The sequence below is a fragment of the Tachysurus fulvidraco genome, chromosome 18 (genome assembly GCF_022655615.1).
Source record: "Tachysurus fulvidraco isolate hzauxx_2018 chromosome 18, HZAU_PFXX_2.0, whole genome shotgun sequence".
NCBI classification, from domain to species: Eukaryota; Metazoa; Chordata; class Actinopteri; order Siluriformes; family Bagridae; genus Tachysurus; species Tachysurus fulvidraco.
In genome coordinates this window covers 13,944,826-13,959,180 of record NC_062535.1, presented here as the reverse complement: position 1 = coordinate 13,959,180, position 14,355 = coordinate 13,944,826, and the positions used below count along the sequence as shown (strand labels likewise).

The following is a 14,355-nucleotide window of genomic DNA, read 5'->3' as shown; positions in this document are numbered from 1 at the left end:
TTATGAAAGAGCCGCTTGAATTTGCTACTAATATTTGGCAAATGTTCAATTGTTTCCTGGCACAAATGACCACAAATCGCTCTGGAGGTTCTTGTGGCTCAGGAGCAATGAAACCATAAAACGTATTGAATAAAGGTTCATGTCTACAGAATTGCTAGCTTTTCCATCTACAGTATTAGACAAGCTGCCAAAACAAGTGAACGTGATACGCACATGTGAACATCAGATATGCACAAGTTCATTGAGGGATCTTTTTATGCTGATGATGAGCTGGTGTCCATGCCCTCTGATTAAGAATCCGTTGACCTCCAATAGAGAACTAGCAACCCTTTTTAAATCAAATCTTCATTTGCATAAAATTGTCTTTGACAGCCCTGCAGTTACGAATGTTTTTCTTCCATACTTGGTCCTCACTGCAGATGTTGCGCCTACACAGCACAGCTTGGGGCTATTATGGGAAGCAGCATCAGATACATTTAACGTCAACATGTCTGTTAGTAACTGGAGGCCTGGTGTTTTATTTAAATGAAGCATGCACAAGTTTGTTGCTCCAATGGTAGTTCTATGCAAGGTTCTGTTGCATGAGCTGACCACCGGGATGCTCCATTGCCAGAGGAGATGCCTATGGAATGGATAGCTTGGCAGTTGCCACTTCTCAAAACCAGTAAGCAGGGAGCCATACTTTCAGATGAATCACCAAACCCACTGGGCCTGAGGCACTGGTAGAACGATTGGAAAAAGAACGGTTGATTTGTCTATAGGAAAGCTATGCTGGCTTACCAGGCTGGGACAACCATTCCACTTGATCTATTGAGTTTGTAAAAGATTCATAGGGAATCCACCGCGTATCCCTGGAACACTTTGGGTGACCCAGTAACACACACTGAATAGAATGTTGGTACTGTATGTGATCTTTGTGAGCCTTTGTGATCTTGGCTGTTAAAAAAATTGCAATTACTGACATCTATTTGGTATATTATTTTATTTGTATGTAACCAGTGTATAAAAAGACTGATTTTCATTTTGAGAGAACTTACATATCACCTACTGCAAATCATTAAACTTTGCTTCCAAAAAAAAAAAAAAAAACAGAAGTATGTACCAGAATTTGGACAGATATAGGATATAATTACTCAATTTTTTTTTTTTTTTTTTTTTTGGTCTTTGAATAAACTTTAAAGATATCAGATATAGAATGAACAGAACAAAGCTTTAATGGCTCCTTGAATGTTTCCATCCGCCTTCTATAGTGTCCCCTGTGCAAGCCTTATCATCCAAAAGAGTTCAGAATTTCTTCTGAAAAATATTGCAGTATTCTGCAAACCCTGCAGTATTCTCTGTTTTGAATCAGCATTCACTAGATGTTTTAGGTAGAAAATAAGATAAACAGATATGTGTACTGGGATTCAGATAGAAATGAGACATACTGTCTATGCTTTGGAGACTGCCAAGGATCTCGGGCAGAAAAAGGACTTATCCCATGTACTTGTCCGAGTGGATTCAGGAACAGGTTCAGGAGCAATTAGAGATAAGACTGGAGAGAGAGGTAGGATAGATCTTAGCATGGTTGGAACCTTCTAAACCAAACCAAACCAAACTACAATGCTGCTAGCGCTGAATAACAACCTAGTATGACTTTAACAAACTCACATTGCAAACTATGAAGTATTTATGCATTCATTAACAAGTAAATGAACGAGAAACAGGTGTCTGTACTCAGGGGAGCAAAGTGTTGGGAATAAGATGTAAAGGACACAGCTGTCCATTTGAGATTTTAGATCTTCCATTAACTTTAAAACTTCACTGGTGTCACTGGCAATATAAAAGGGATGGCCCCAGGAACTCAGATAATGTGCCAACATTTAAAGCTTAGCTGTAGAATTTGTAAATATTAACCTAAAAACTATAAATGGAAAAGCTGATCCACCGAAATGGAAACGAGCCAGACTTTTGCTGTTGATGGAGGCCTTGGGAGCCAATAGAAATTAAGTGAAAAAATGTTGGGTAGAATGTGCTGCTAATAGTTAATGCCGGAGCCGTCTCCAACTATATATTCTACTGCATTTCTGGTAATTTTCCCCTCTCTGATGGCTAGGATTTTCTTGTTAGCAATGTTGGCAGCTCTGAACTCATTTTTCTAAATTGGCCTGCACCAGTAATTTACTCCAATAATAAGACTCTCAGAGCTGACAGAACTTTAAGTGTTAGTAAACTAAACATGTTTAGCAGTTCCCACTTAGGATGCTGAACACTCCATAATCACTTACCACTCAAGTATAAGACAACAGCAACAACAAACTATTCTGTAATACTATTAAATATTACATATGAAATTAAATGTCTCACAATGATGTGCATTTATTTATTATTATTTTTTTTGGTTTTACATTTTTCTCAACAATAAAAGTCCATAGAAACCAAGTTAGAAAATATTGATTTTTATTAGAAATGTTGCAGAAAAAAATTATATAGGTGTCCAGCCAGAAATATCATCTATCACTTAAGGCAAAAAACGCAAACAATATAAGACAAACTATTATGTAGGATCCTATACTTCACCCTTGAATTATTGACAGTTGAAGGGTTTATGGTGAATATCTTAGATTCAATATACAAAGGTAACTTTATAAACTTTAATTTGCTGTTTTTTTTTGTTTGTTTTTTTAATTTTTTTTTTATCTTTGCTTGCGCTTCCAAGCTGTCTTATAGGATGCAGAACTAAAATATTAGGGTTAATGATTTTTTTAAATATTATTTATAGTTTATTTTTATTTACATTCATTCACTTGCGTTGTAACCCAAAAATATCACAAGCCTGGTACAATACATATTGCTAGCATATGACAATTAGAAATATCTAACATATACTTCTTTACAAACATATCCAACTAATATAGCAAAATCCACTGCCTGGGCTATTTCTTTTGCCCATTGTTATTCTAAACAGTACATTGCTGGTCATGTCTTCAGTTCAGGCAGTGGTGCATGTAACAGAAAAGTTATGGAAATAAAAATACAGAATGAAGCAGATGGTATGAATGACCTACAGCTGTTGGGGACACAAGATGCTGTTTTCAGCTGTTTTGCGATGACACCTGGAATCCAAGTATTATTTCTCTCATTTAGAACAATTTGGAACCTAACTGACCGTGAGAAATTTATCATCGGATCACACTTGAGCACCGCTGACAATGTTTGCTAATCTAGCCATTATGTGATTCAGTGCTTTCAATACCAGGTTACTTATCATCCCAAGGATGTGAAAGACAATCTAAAAAAACCATAAATAGCCAATTTGTGTCAATACTATCGCACTCTGTTTTCCTCCATTTATAAGGTCAATGCATGAAGCTGTTTGCTGGACATACATGTGAAAGACCACTAACTGCACACTTGTGGTTATGTGTGTTGAAATAAGTATTTCTTTTTTTTTTTTGCTATCGCAATTCAAATGTGAACACAAGCCTTTTTTGAAGAAAAAAATAAAATAAAACAATGATTATGATCGGTATATATACAGTCACTTCAACAAAAAGCACAAGCTTGTTAATAGTAATATTTTGAACCAAAAACAACAATAAAAGCATTTGTAATTTTCTTTAGTATTGGATGTTTAACTCACAGCTATGTACAGAATTCTCATCTTTACAAATTTGTCATAAATACATTTCAGGCTGGGAAATTTTTTTAGAATTCTGTTCCCTTGTCCAATACGTGACCGAAAAAGTAGAGCTGTTCAAAATACAGTGTCCTTGCACTGTTTGATATAGGATAAACAATACCGAGCTTTAACAGATCCTTGATGACTCGTCATTAAGTTCTAAGTGTCTCCTGTGCAATCAAACTAGTCCCAAAGAGTCCAGAATTACTTTTGGTAAAATATTCCTGTTCCACTGAGTACAACGTGAAGATAAAGTACATCTACTTTTTCCTCTGGACAAGTATATCATATTGGACTGGTATATTCTTAAAGTAGGTGTAGCAAAATAATCTTATCCACTGAGAATCAATCTCCAGGTGGAGCAGTTTTTCATCCATGACTTCAGTCTTAAGCTTGATGCCAGGAGTAAACCAACCCTGACTTCCTAAGAATAGTACAGAGAGGAGGTGGGAGTCTGAAGGTATTCCGAAAGCGTGCAGCTATACCCTGGTGGTGGAGTGAGCATGGGGGAGGTTGGTGCTGTTCTGAGGCCCAACAAAGGCGCTGAAATTGTGCAAGGGCTGCATGGCACCGAGCGAGCTGGGAATCATGGTGATGGTGCTGGGTGTCATGAGCGGCACGTCGTCAGGAGATCGGCGGAGAGTAAGAGCGTAATCAGGTGGGCAGGCAAGCCTCAACGCCTCACATTCGTGCCGGTGCTCGTTTTCAAGCTGTTGCTCCAGTTGCTGTTGTTGCTGCTTCATCTGCAACGATGCTAGTTCATCACTCTGCATTCGTGAGACATCATTAGCATTGGAGTTGGCATTGCGTTGCGGACTGGTTCCACGGCGACCTGACTCGTGGCGCCGTTTGTCTTTTTTGTAATAGAGTGCGGCAAAGGCCAGGATGTTCAAGAAGAGCAGTGATGCGCCAACCGCGATGGTCACGCTCAGCTCCGTCGAGTAGTCACGCTTGGTCTCGATCATCACAGCAGAGTCCTCGACTAGGTCATTACCTTTGCGCTGGTCTGTGGTTTGCTTGGTATTCGAATTGGGTATTCCCGGATGGCGTGTTGTGGACGGCCAGGTTTTACCTAGTCGTTTGGTGTAAGGGAAGGGCGTAGTGTCCTGGGGTGGTATCTTGGTGGTGGTTGAAACATACTGAAACAGTTCGTTGATGTTATGAAGGTGGGGCACAAGCTCAAGCCAGAAGGCCACCTTGGTGGCACGGTAGTGGTCTCGGACTCTTGGCTTCAGGCCAATGTGAAGGTACAGCTGATCTTTGGGGTTGTATTTGGACCAGGCCACTTCTTCAAACCGATTGGGTTTTGTGTGTATGAACTTGGTGTCTTGTGGTACCGGTTGATTTGGATCTCTATTCAAAAGAAAGCGTAAAACAAAACGTGGGTAAGTCTTTAGAAGGACCTTCAGGAAATTATCAATACTATGTTAGTAGATCACATTAAAAAATTTCAATATTAATAGATAAGGACCAACTGACATGCTTCATTTATTACTATTTTCTGAGGAAAGTTTTGTAACCACCCCCAAAGTTTTAGAAACCACAATGACAGCTCTCAGGGCAGAAACTTTTCCTTTTGAGACAACCACTTATAAAATTGTCCACTTTATTTGAAGTCTAGGCAAATATGCCAGAGAGGTGTAAAAGGTTTCTAAATAAAGATGTGCTTTCCTTAAATAGGAATTATAATAGTGTTTAGTAATATCTTTTTCTCTTTTATCTCAGTGCAATAACATTATAAAAGTTTCTTTTTTTTCAATGGCTTCACTCCTACATAGATTATGCACTCTGGGAGTTTTATTTGACCATTAATGGTGATTACATGCTCCTACACAATCGTACCGAAATATTCAAATGGGTCTTAAAAATGCCCAAAAAAGGAAAAAAAAACTAACTCTACTCCTCTGCCTTGCTTCTCTCAAAACATTAGATCAGATTTTTTTTACAATATTTGAAATAAGAAAAATAAAAAAATAAATTTTAATAAAACAAATGGACAAAAAAGACTATAAAACAAATGTATGGAAAAACAAAACACTGAAATACAAATGTACAGAAAAACAAAACAAAAACAATACCAATAAATAAACTGTTCATTTACAGTGGAATTTTCAGAACAATTAGGTTCTGAAACAATTAGACTAGGGTGAGATGAATAACAGATTAAACCAAACAAAAAACAAATACAACATTTCAAAAATCTGCTTTATTTTTCTCGTTATTGTGTTATTGTGTAGCGCTGACAGGAAGAACATTTAACTACAGTGAGAAAATAATACTTAATTAGGTTATGCCACATTAATGAAGGTTTTTTTTCCTCTCTCTCATTGTGGTTAAAATAATATCCATCCCTGGGAAAAATGAAAACCTAATTGAATGCAAGGTTACAGATTCTTCTTGAAAGTGCAGAGCTCACAATTTTTCATGTGCTATAAGAACTAAAGGCTAATTTCTCTTTGGTTTTCACTAAATGTTACGCATTAGAGAACAAAAGTCTATGATTAACCTCACCAGTGAGAGCAACACGTCACCCTCAGGGTATTATTGTGATTATAGAAGAGTATTCAGACTGGGTTTGTTTTTGCTTATTGATCACTTTTCAGCTCTACTTCTAGGTTTGTGTGACTGCCAAGGCGTTTTTTGTACATGAGCAAAATTGATTTATTTTGAAACTGTTAAAGGGATATTCAGTGATATTGGCATGAGATGGCTGAAGATAGTGGGCTTAAAAATTAAAACAAACAAAAAAAAAAACACACCATGCATCTTTTTAAGAGGAGAAATTATGGTGGGTTTAAAAATAAAAGCAAACTAAAAGAAATATATACTGTAGCACTTTCTGAAACCATATCCTCAATCGTCCATTAAAAAAACACAACCAAGACTTTTGTATTCCGAAATAAAATGTACAAATATAATAAAAAAAAATTCTGAGATAAACAAAAATAAACAAACGCATTTGTTTGTTGTCTTCAAGTTGAGAAGAGAGATGATGGAGCGGGTAAAGGGTTTAAAATGTGGCAAATGATTTAAAAATGAAAACAGTATAATTAATAAAACTTCCTTATTTTTCGATTAATCAAAAACAAACAGAACATATCAAAAAAAGAAACAGAAACTTTTTATATGGACTTTGATGTAAAACTAAATTTTTGCTTTTCTTTCTTTCTTTCTTTCTTTCTTTCTTTCTTTCTTTCTTTCTTTCTCCTAGAGATGTTAGAGGAGAGAGATGTTGGAGGAAAGTCTGAAGCAGCTCCACAAAATATGGTAAATGACCTGGTAAATTCTTTTTTTCTCCTTTATTTTGTATATTCATTAGCACAATGGAGGTCTAGCTTCATGAGTCACCAGCTGTTTTTCATTCCCAAAACTATATTGGAAGCAACTCAGTGGGACACGATGGGAATTTTAACTTTGGTCCAAAGCAGTAAATCTCTGCCAGAATGCAGATAATCTACAGACAACTGTCCTACAACACGAGTAAGTGATTCACCTGACAAACTCATTTGCAATATAGCGTCATTAGCGGATTGATGAACTAGCATAGCAATAGTAATTTAGCAGAATGTTCTTAGACGTGTGTGTGTGTGTGTGTGTGTGTGTGTGTGTGTGTGTGTGTGTGTGTGTGTGTGTGTGTGTGTGTGATTAGTAGTGCCTCCGCAATGATTCTGTGATTTGCGATTTCATTACATTGGAGTATTGGAGGAGATAGCAAAAATGGAGAGGAGACAAAGAAAGAGAGAATGAGACCTTTAAATAGACACTGAAGATGGAGAGGAGATACATGGATCTGCATGCAGAATAGGTGCTTGAACACACACAGACAGACACACACACAGAGAAAAAAATAGCAGTAGGATACACTCACAGAACAAATTAGCTGATGAAAAATGCGGAAATTCTGGCAAAAAAGTAAACAAATTTATGACTGGAAATTAATCACAAGAACAAGCAGCACACGGAAATTAAATGTAATAAATAAATTCCTTAACATGTACAGTACAGACCAAAGGTTTGGACACACCTTCCAAAAGTTTGGACACACCACCTTTTCAACAGGACAATGACCCCAAACACACCTCCAGGCTGTGTAAGGGCTATTTGAGCATGAAGGAGAGTGATGGGGTGCTGCACCAGATGATCTGGCCTCCACAGTCACCGGACCTGAACCCGATCGAGATGGTTTGGGGTGAGCTGGACCGCAGAGTGAAGGCAAAAGGGCCAACAAGTGCTAAGCATCTCTGGGAACTCCTTCAAGACTGTTGGAAGACCATTTCAGGTGACGACCTCTTGAAGCTCATCAAGAGAATGCCAAGAGTGTGCAAAGCAGTAATCAAAGCAAAAGGTGGCTACTTTGAAGAACTTAGAATATGACATATGTTCAGTCGTTTCACACTTTTTTGTTATGTACGTATATAATTCCACATTAGTGTTAATTCATAGTTTTGATGCCTTCAGTGTGAATCTACAATTTTCATAGTCATGAAAATAAAGAAAACTCTTTGAATGAGAAGGTGTGTCCAAACTTTTGGTCTGTACTCTATTTGTAAAACTTTTTAAAGAAATCTTTAACCATGGAGTCAAAAAGGATCCCTAGACCTTAGATGATCTTTTGTTTCTAAAACTTTTGAGAGATTCTAAACTGACGCACAAAATGTATGAAAAATAAATCAAATCAAATTACCAGAGAAGTTCTATTCAAATAGCTATTTCACACATTTATAATTCATTTTAGTATTTGATTGATTAACAAATGGTCTTTAATTGTTAGGGAGGTTCAGTATTTGTATCTTTCCTGCCCACGCTAACGAAGCTCCACCCCTAAATTCTAATACGCTTCATATACAATGAAATCAAAAGAAAAGTTCGATACATATCTTTCAACAAACAAATAAACAAACAAACCTAAAATTGCTAACGATTGCTAATTGAATCATTTTAATCACCTATTTTACTTTTACCTATTAAACTGTAACTTTTAAGTTTTTGAACAATATTTGTTTAAAAAAAACTAAATTTTCAGCTTAAACTTTGGTTAAAACAAATTTAAATATCTCTGGTTGCTTGGTCATGTTGGGTTTCTGTATGTGTGAACCAAGCAGAAAAAAACAAAATAGAAAAAAAAGTAGGAGTATTTGTGTAGGAGTATTTCTTTATCATTGAAGCTGAAAAAAAAAATCTCTTTTACAGTCTACAAATAATGAGATCATATATAAAATATACATATATATATATATATATATATATATATATATATATATATATATATATATATATATATATATGAATGAGTGTACAGAGTTGAAGACTTTTTGCTTGGCTTATTAGCTGTTGCTCGTCACTGACCTCCGTCCCTGCTCGTACGTCACACACACTACATTTTGTTCAGATAATTTTTAACATGCTTGATAAATGTCAGGGGGCGTCATGGGTCAGGTCGCTTCTAAATCGCTCACACATAACGTAATGAGCAGCGAGCACTGATTTAGCTCCCTTCCTGTATTTCCGTCAAAAAGGGCTGAGAAAAATCTTGGGCAGAGGCACCAAAGGACAATCATGGTGTGTATTATTGATAAAAAAAGTATGTGTTGTATGTTACAGTGTGAACACACAGCAAGGTTTGTGTAGTATTTGTAAAAAAAAAAAAAAAAAAGACTTTTGAGAGAAAAGTCATAGAAGAGTGCTTACACTATTCTATTGTGTTTGGGGAGAGAGAGAGAGAGAGAGAGAGAGAGAGAGAGAGAGAGCGAGAGAGAGAGAGAGAGAGAGAGAGAGAGAACCTACAGTAGCGGTTAAGGTTAAGTGCCCCGAGCAAGGCCCTTAACCCTAAATTGTTCACCTGTTAAATTAAGATAAAATGTACGTCACTCTGGATAAAGGCGTCTGCCAAATGCTGTGCATGTAGCTAGCGCTTTCTGATTGGTCAAAACATCAGTTAATTGTCTATAACCGCGGCTCTGTTCTTGTTCTTTTATGTGAGTTATAATTATTATACTGTAGTATTACCCAGGGACTTGGAAAGTGGATGCTCCACCTAAACAAACTGCTTTTGTTTCATTTAGTTTTTAACATGCATATGACTGTTGATACAGTGAGTATTTTGTCATTGCACTCAGAAGACGTCTCAAGTGTCACTGCTGTGTAAGTCAGATATCAAGCTGTAACTTTGCCCAAGAAGGAAAAGTAATCATATTAAAATAATGATTGGACCTTGCAATGGCTTTTGATAAATAAATAAATAAATAAATAAATAAATAAATAAATAAATAAATAAATGAATGAATGAATGAATGAATGAATGAATGAATGAATGAATATTTTAAAGAGGCTTTTACTTATGTTGTGTGTTAACCAGTGATAATAATACATTTCTTAAGAAAAAATAAAAATATTATATGAATTATAGGCACAATTTACATTATTCTCTACATAATCCAAATAAAAAAGCAACTTAGCCAAATCTTCTTCTTTTTCTTTCTTTTAGCCCTTGGCATATTACCATTCAACATTCATTGCGATGACTCGCTTTTTATATAAGGACAAAAAAAAAAAACATCTTTTGCATTTAACTTGTCTTGAGGCAACATCCAGCACAGTCACGGTTCATTCTAGCTGAAAAAGATGTATATTTCCTTAACGGCAGAAGAATACCAATGTAAAAATTGATCATATTTGAATTACTGTACAAGGCTTTTATCTGCAATATAAAAGAGCGTTGTGTAAACAGGAATATTTCAAGAAAATAACAGCCAGATTTAATTTTATTCCATTGAAGTATACTATGGCTTCAGTAACACGGTTTTATACAGGCTTCATATAATGTAGGTTAATGCAGCTTAGGGTGAGTCGAGTAAATGGGATCGTAGCACTAAACCTCAAACTAAACCTCTGAGGGCTTTTATCCACGTTTAATACTTCCTTTAAACTAATTTTGCATACAGCATAAAATTCCTAGGTGTGTGCAATAAATCCTAAATGATAAATTAAAACAATTTTACACAATAACTCATATGTATCAAACCAACAGTTCTATTACTGTTGAATAGCAATTATAGGTTGTATTGAAGTTTTATTTAACAGCTGCGAAACGAAATATGACTTTCAACAAAGAAAATAGTTTTGTTGACTTTCAAACAAAAAGTTGAAGGAGGTGAAAATGATAAAAAAAACAACAACAACAACAACAACAAATAAATCTGACTGTACCTATGATATTTTTCAACAATATGTATAGGAATATAACTTTTTAACAGTATTAACTTCAACCATTACAGACATCCCTCTGTTATGCTAATTTCTGAGGCAAAATGATTGTAGCTGCTGCTAATATGCTAATTCAAACATAGTCTATAATCCCATCATTTGTATCTATACAAGATCACTCTCAGAACAATTAGACCTGGCGAGGGATTATTTTTTTATCTAAACAATATAACAAAACTTCATTATTTATATACAACCTCAAAAGTGTTCACACAGCTTTATGTGGGTATATGCTAATTAGGAAAAATACGTAGGCCTAAAAAGCCCTAAAACTTTAAAAACTTTTAACATATAAAGCTTACAGTATATCTTACAAATATACTGCATTGCAGTGACTCAGAGAAAAGTTTTGTGGATTTTTTTTCTACTAGGCAGCTAGCTATGTTACATACGTAAATAGATAGCTGCCTAGCTAAAAGTGAGGTTTTAATGAAGACCACACAAATATAGATATTTTCTGAAATATCTTAAATTCAGCATATTTCAGCTGTATGCTAAAAAGCTAGGTTTTCAGAAGTACCAGTAAACTTTTTAACACGGCCTCAGAAGGGTCAGCAAACTAAGATAGCTACTTAGCATCAAGATGTGAGTAAGTGTATTATAAGGTGTATTATAACTTAAGGTTTTTCCAGAGTAGTACAATGAATATCTGCAATGTTATTTAGCCTTCATGTGGTAACAAAATTAGCATAAATACCAGTTTCCTACTGGGACGTTGCACAGGTGGAAACAGTGCTGCCCACTGTGAGACTCTGAGGTAATTTTGATACACCTGTTTCTGAAATGGAAGGAGTCCTAAAACTTCAATATGGTGGAAAAGCGTACAGTTTCGGTGCTGATGGTTTTAGCTTTTTATCACTGTTTTAATTTCAACCTCTCCTGTGAAAGGGAACTTTCTATTATCGAACTACACATAGTTTTAATGGTCTCCTGATAGATGGATAGTGCTCTATAACACAAGAGTTTATATGGCTCATACATTTCATAATACCCTGGATCATTTCCCTAGAGTGTTTCATCACTAGAGAAAAAAAGTGTGTCATATCTAAACACAAAAGTGGGGAAATAGTTTTGGGAGCTAAAAGCAATTTATCTTAAAACGGATGCCTTATGTGACAAGGTAGCGCGCAAAGTCTTAAATAAATTCAAATAAAGAAAAAAAAAAGAAATGGTAACAGAATCTGTTGTAAGAGAAAAGTGGTGATGACCTGCTGCTTTGGCGATATGGTACTTTTTGATAGATTTTTTTTTGTTGTCTTGTATTAAGTTCATGGAAAGGAATTTTGACACTACAAAAAAAACAAAAAAACACGTCTGTTTGACTACTTGATTATCAGTTTTTGATGGACTGCATTATATCGTCTTGGAGATTCTAGCAGTAAGTGCTGGCTCAAAGACACCTTAGTAACCTCTACTCTGCCTGTCTATTAAATAAAACACTCACTGGTGAAATAAAATTAGCTCTAACTCTGAACCCATATTGACACGGTTGTCCTATACTATAACTTCCTGAGTGCATGGACATTTCCAAGCACTCCAAGTGCAGAGTTTCAACATTCTTTGGTGAGGTATTAAATTGACACTGGTGTCAGCTGGGAAAAGGGCAGCATAAGCTTAAGGAGATACTTCACTTACCCGGTCTTAGCAAAATTTGTCCAGTATGTCATCACCACTGCGCTGAGCATGACGTCATTTTTGGAAAAGTTGCAATTGAACAGATCGGTCGGGCCAATCATAGGGATCCCGAACACGTACGGGACCTCGTCTCCATGCGCCGAGTCTGCCCAGCTTGGCTTCATCTCGCTCTGGCAATGGTGGTAGAAAGCGTAGAAGTATGTTGGCGATCCATACTGGGCATGCAGGTCGGCTGTAGCTACAGCAGGTGCCACCCACTGGTGATCTGTAAATAATGCAACCAAAGTCTTGCGCCTGGTCTCTGGATTCTCCTTATCAGCCCAATCGGTGTACATGAACTTGATAGTCTCCCTGAGCGTATCCTTCCCCTCCGGATAACCGTACAGGTGGTCCACAAAATCCGACACTGCGAAATCAAAGTCATTGGCCGACACGCCATCCTCGCTATCTACAATCCCATCCACGAACTTGAAACCTTCGCCCTGGTTGACACCCAACATTATGTCATAGTTCAGGAACTCGCCCTGCTCCATGAGGATCTGTGGGTCGTCAGGGATGACATCGCCATCTATGACCGGACCGAATGCAATGTGGTACTTGGCCTGTGTTATGTATTGCTCGATCAGCTCCTTGTAGTTCTTGTTTTGCAAGCATTCCACCAGTTCGATGGTATCCAGCATGTTGCAGCCTACTTTTTCAGCAAGCAAGCGCGTGTACTTGGCCGGCTGGTAATTGACGGCCCAGCTGGATAGAGCCGTGCCACTTTGGATGATGGCTTTCTGAAACAGATCTACAAACGGGAAGAAATAAGCAGCCATTAGTGCACTTAGACCACTCTGCTAAAAGCTGAAGCACCAGTGTAACTATTCTGATCAATGCTAAAACTCAATGGAAATGTGCAGAGAATAAACCAGGACAAAGGGAAAAAGGCATGAGAGGAATCCAACTTCCAGTTACTCTGATCACTGTGGTCATTTCAGGTTAGTATTCCAGAACGAAATATTTTTGAAGATATTTCTACTGACCAAAAATAACATCGGCTGCTGAGATGAGCTAGGATTCCCATATTACTCTCCCCACCAAGATGCAACTTTAATATTTAACTAATCTAAGTAGCTATCTTAAAGAAGTTATCCTGCATTTGAATACATTATTGTAATCTTCACTTTTCCATTTCAAATCTAGCATGTTGGAAAACATGTCCCCATTTTAGTAGTATTTACTACTGTCCAGTAACATGGTCTTCATTTCTAAAGGCTTCATTTTTAATTTCTTCTAGACATGTAACTTCAAAATCTCGTTGTGCAAACACATCGTGCAACTAGATTAAAATGCAAGAGAATGGATCATGTTGCCAACATGAATATTTTTGGGGCATAAGAATTACTTTCCCTGTTTTGCCACTTTGTAAATAGGCCACAGCACACCAGGAAGTGTTCCTCTGTGTGTGTGTGTGTGTGTGTGTGTGTGTGTGTGTGTGTGTGTGTGTGTGTGTGTGTGTGTGTGTGTGTGTGTGTGTGTGTGTGATGTTTTGCCCATACTTTCTATTTATATCATCTCAGTCTAGTGATTCAATCAGGGCAATATGAGGACCGAGTGAGAACAGAGTTATCTGTATCTTCATAACGGCTTTCATTTTCCATCACTTTATTTAGCCTTTGTGGAGACCGAGCGTCTGAGGTGAACGCTGACAAAAACACATAAAACCTTTGTATTGGACCTCTGTCAGATCAGCCATGCGTGGCAGCAGATTCGTGTTGCAGATTTTGTCCTAGACAAAAAAAAGATAACTAGAG

The 14,355-nt window shown here is 36.8% G+C and overlaps 1 protein-coding gene across 2 annotated transcripts in view; it reads right to left on the bottom strand.

Annotated features, from left to right (window-relative positions):
- Window positions 1–2,422: 2,422 nt before the first annotated feature.
- The window catches only part of nlgn4xa (neuroligin 4 X-linked a), a 78,556-nt gene continuing 66,623 nt past the window's right edge, over window positions 2,423–14,355 (bottom strand). For both annotated transcript variants that reach the window (XM_027164084.2, XM_027164101.2), the window contains 2 exons: window positions 12,560–13,349; window positions 2,423–5,014 (listed from right to left, as the gene is read on the bottom strand). In XM_027164084.2, coding sequence (XP_027019885.1) covers window positions 4,141–5,014; window positions 12,560–13,349 — 1,664 coding nt within the window. In that variant the 3' untranslated portion in view covers window positions 2,423–4,140. The remainder of the gene's footprint in view (window positions 5,015–12,559; window positions 13,350–14,355) is intronic.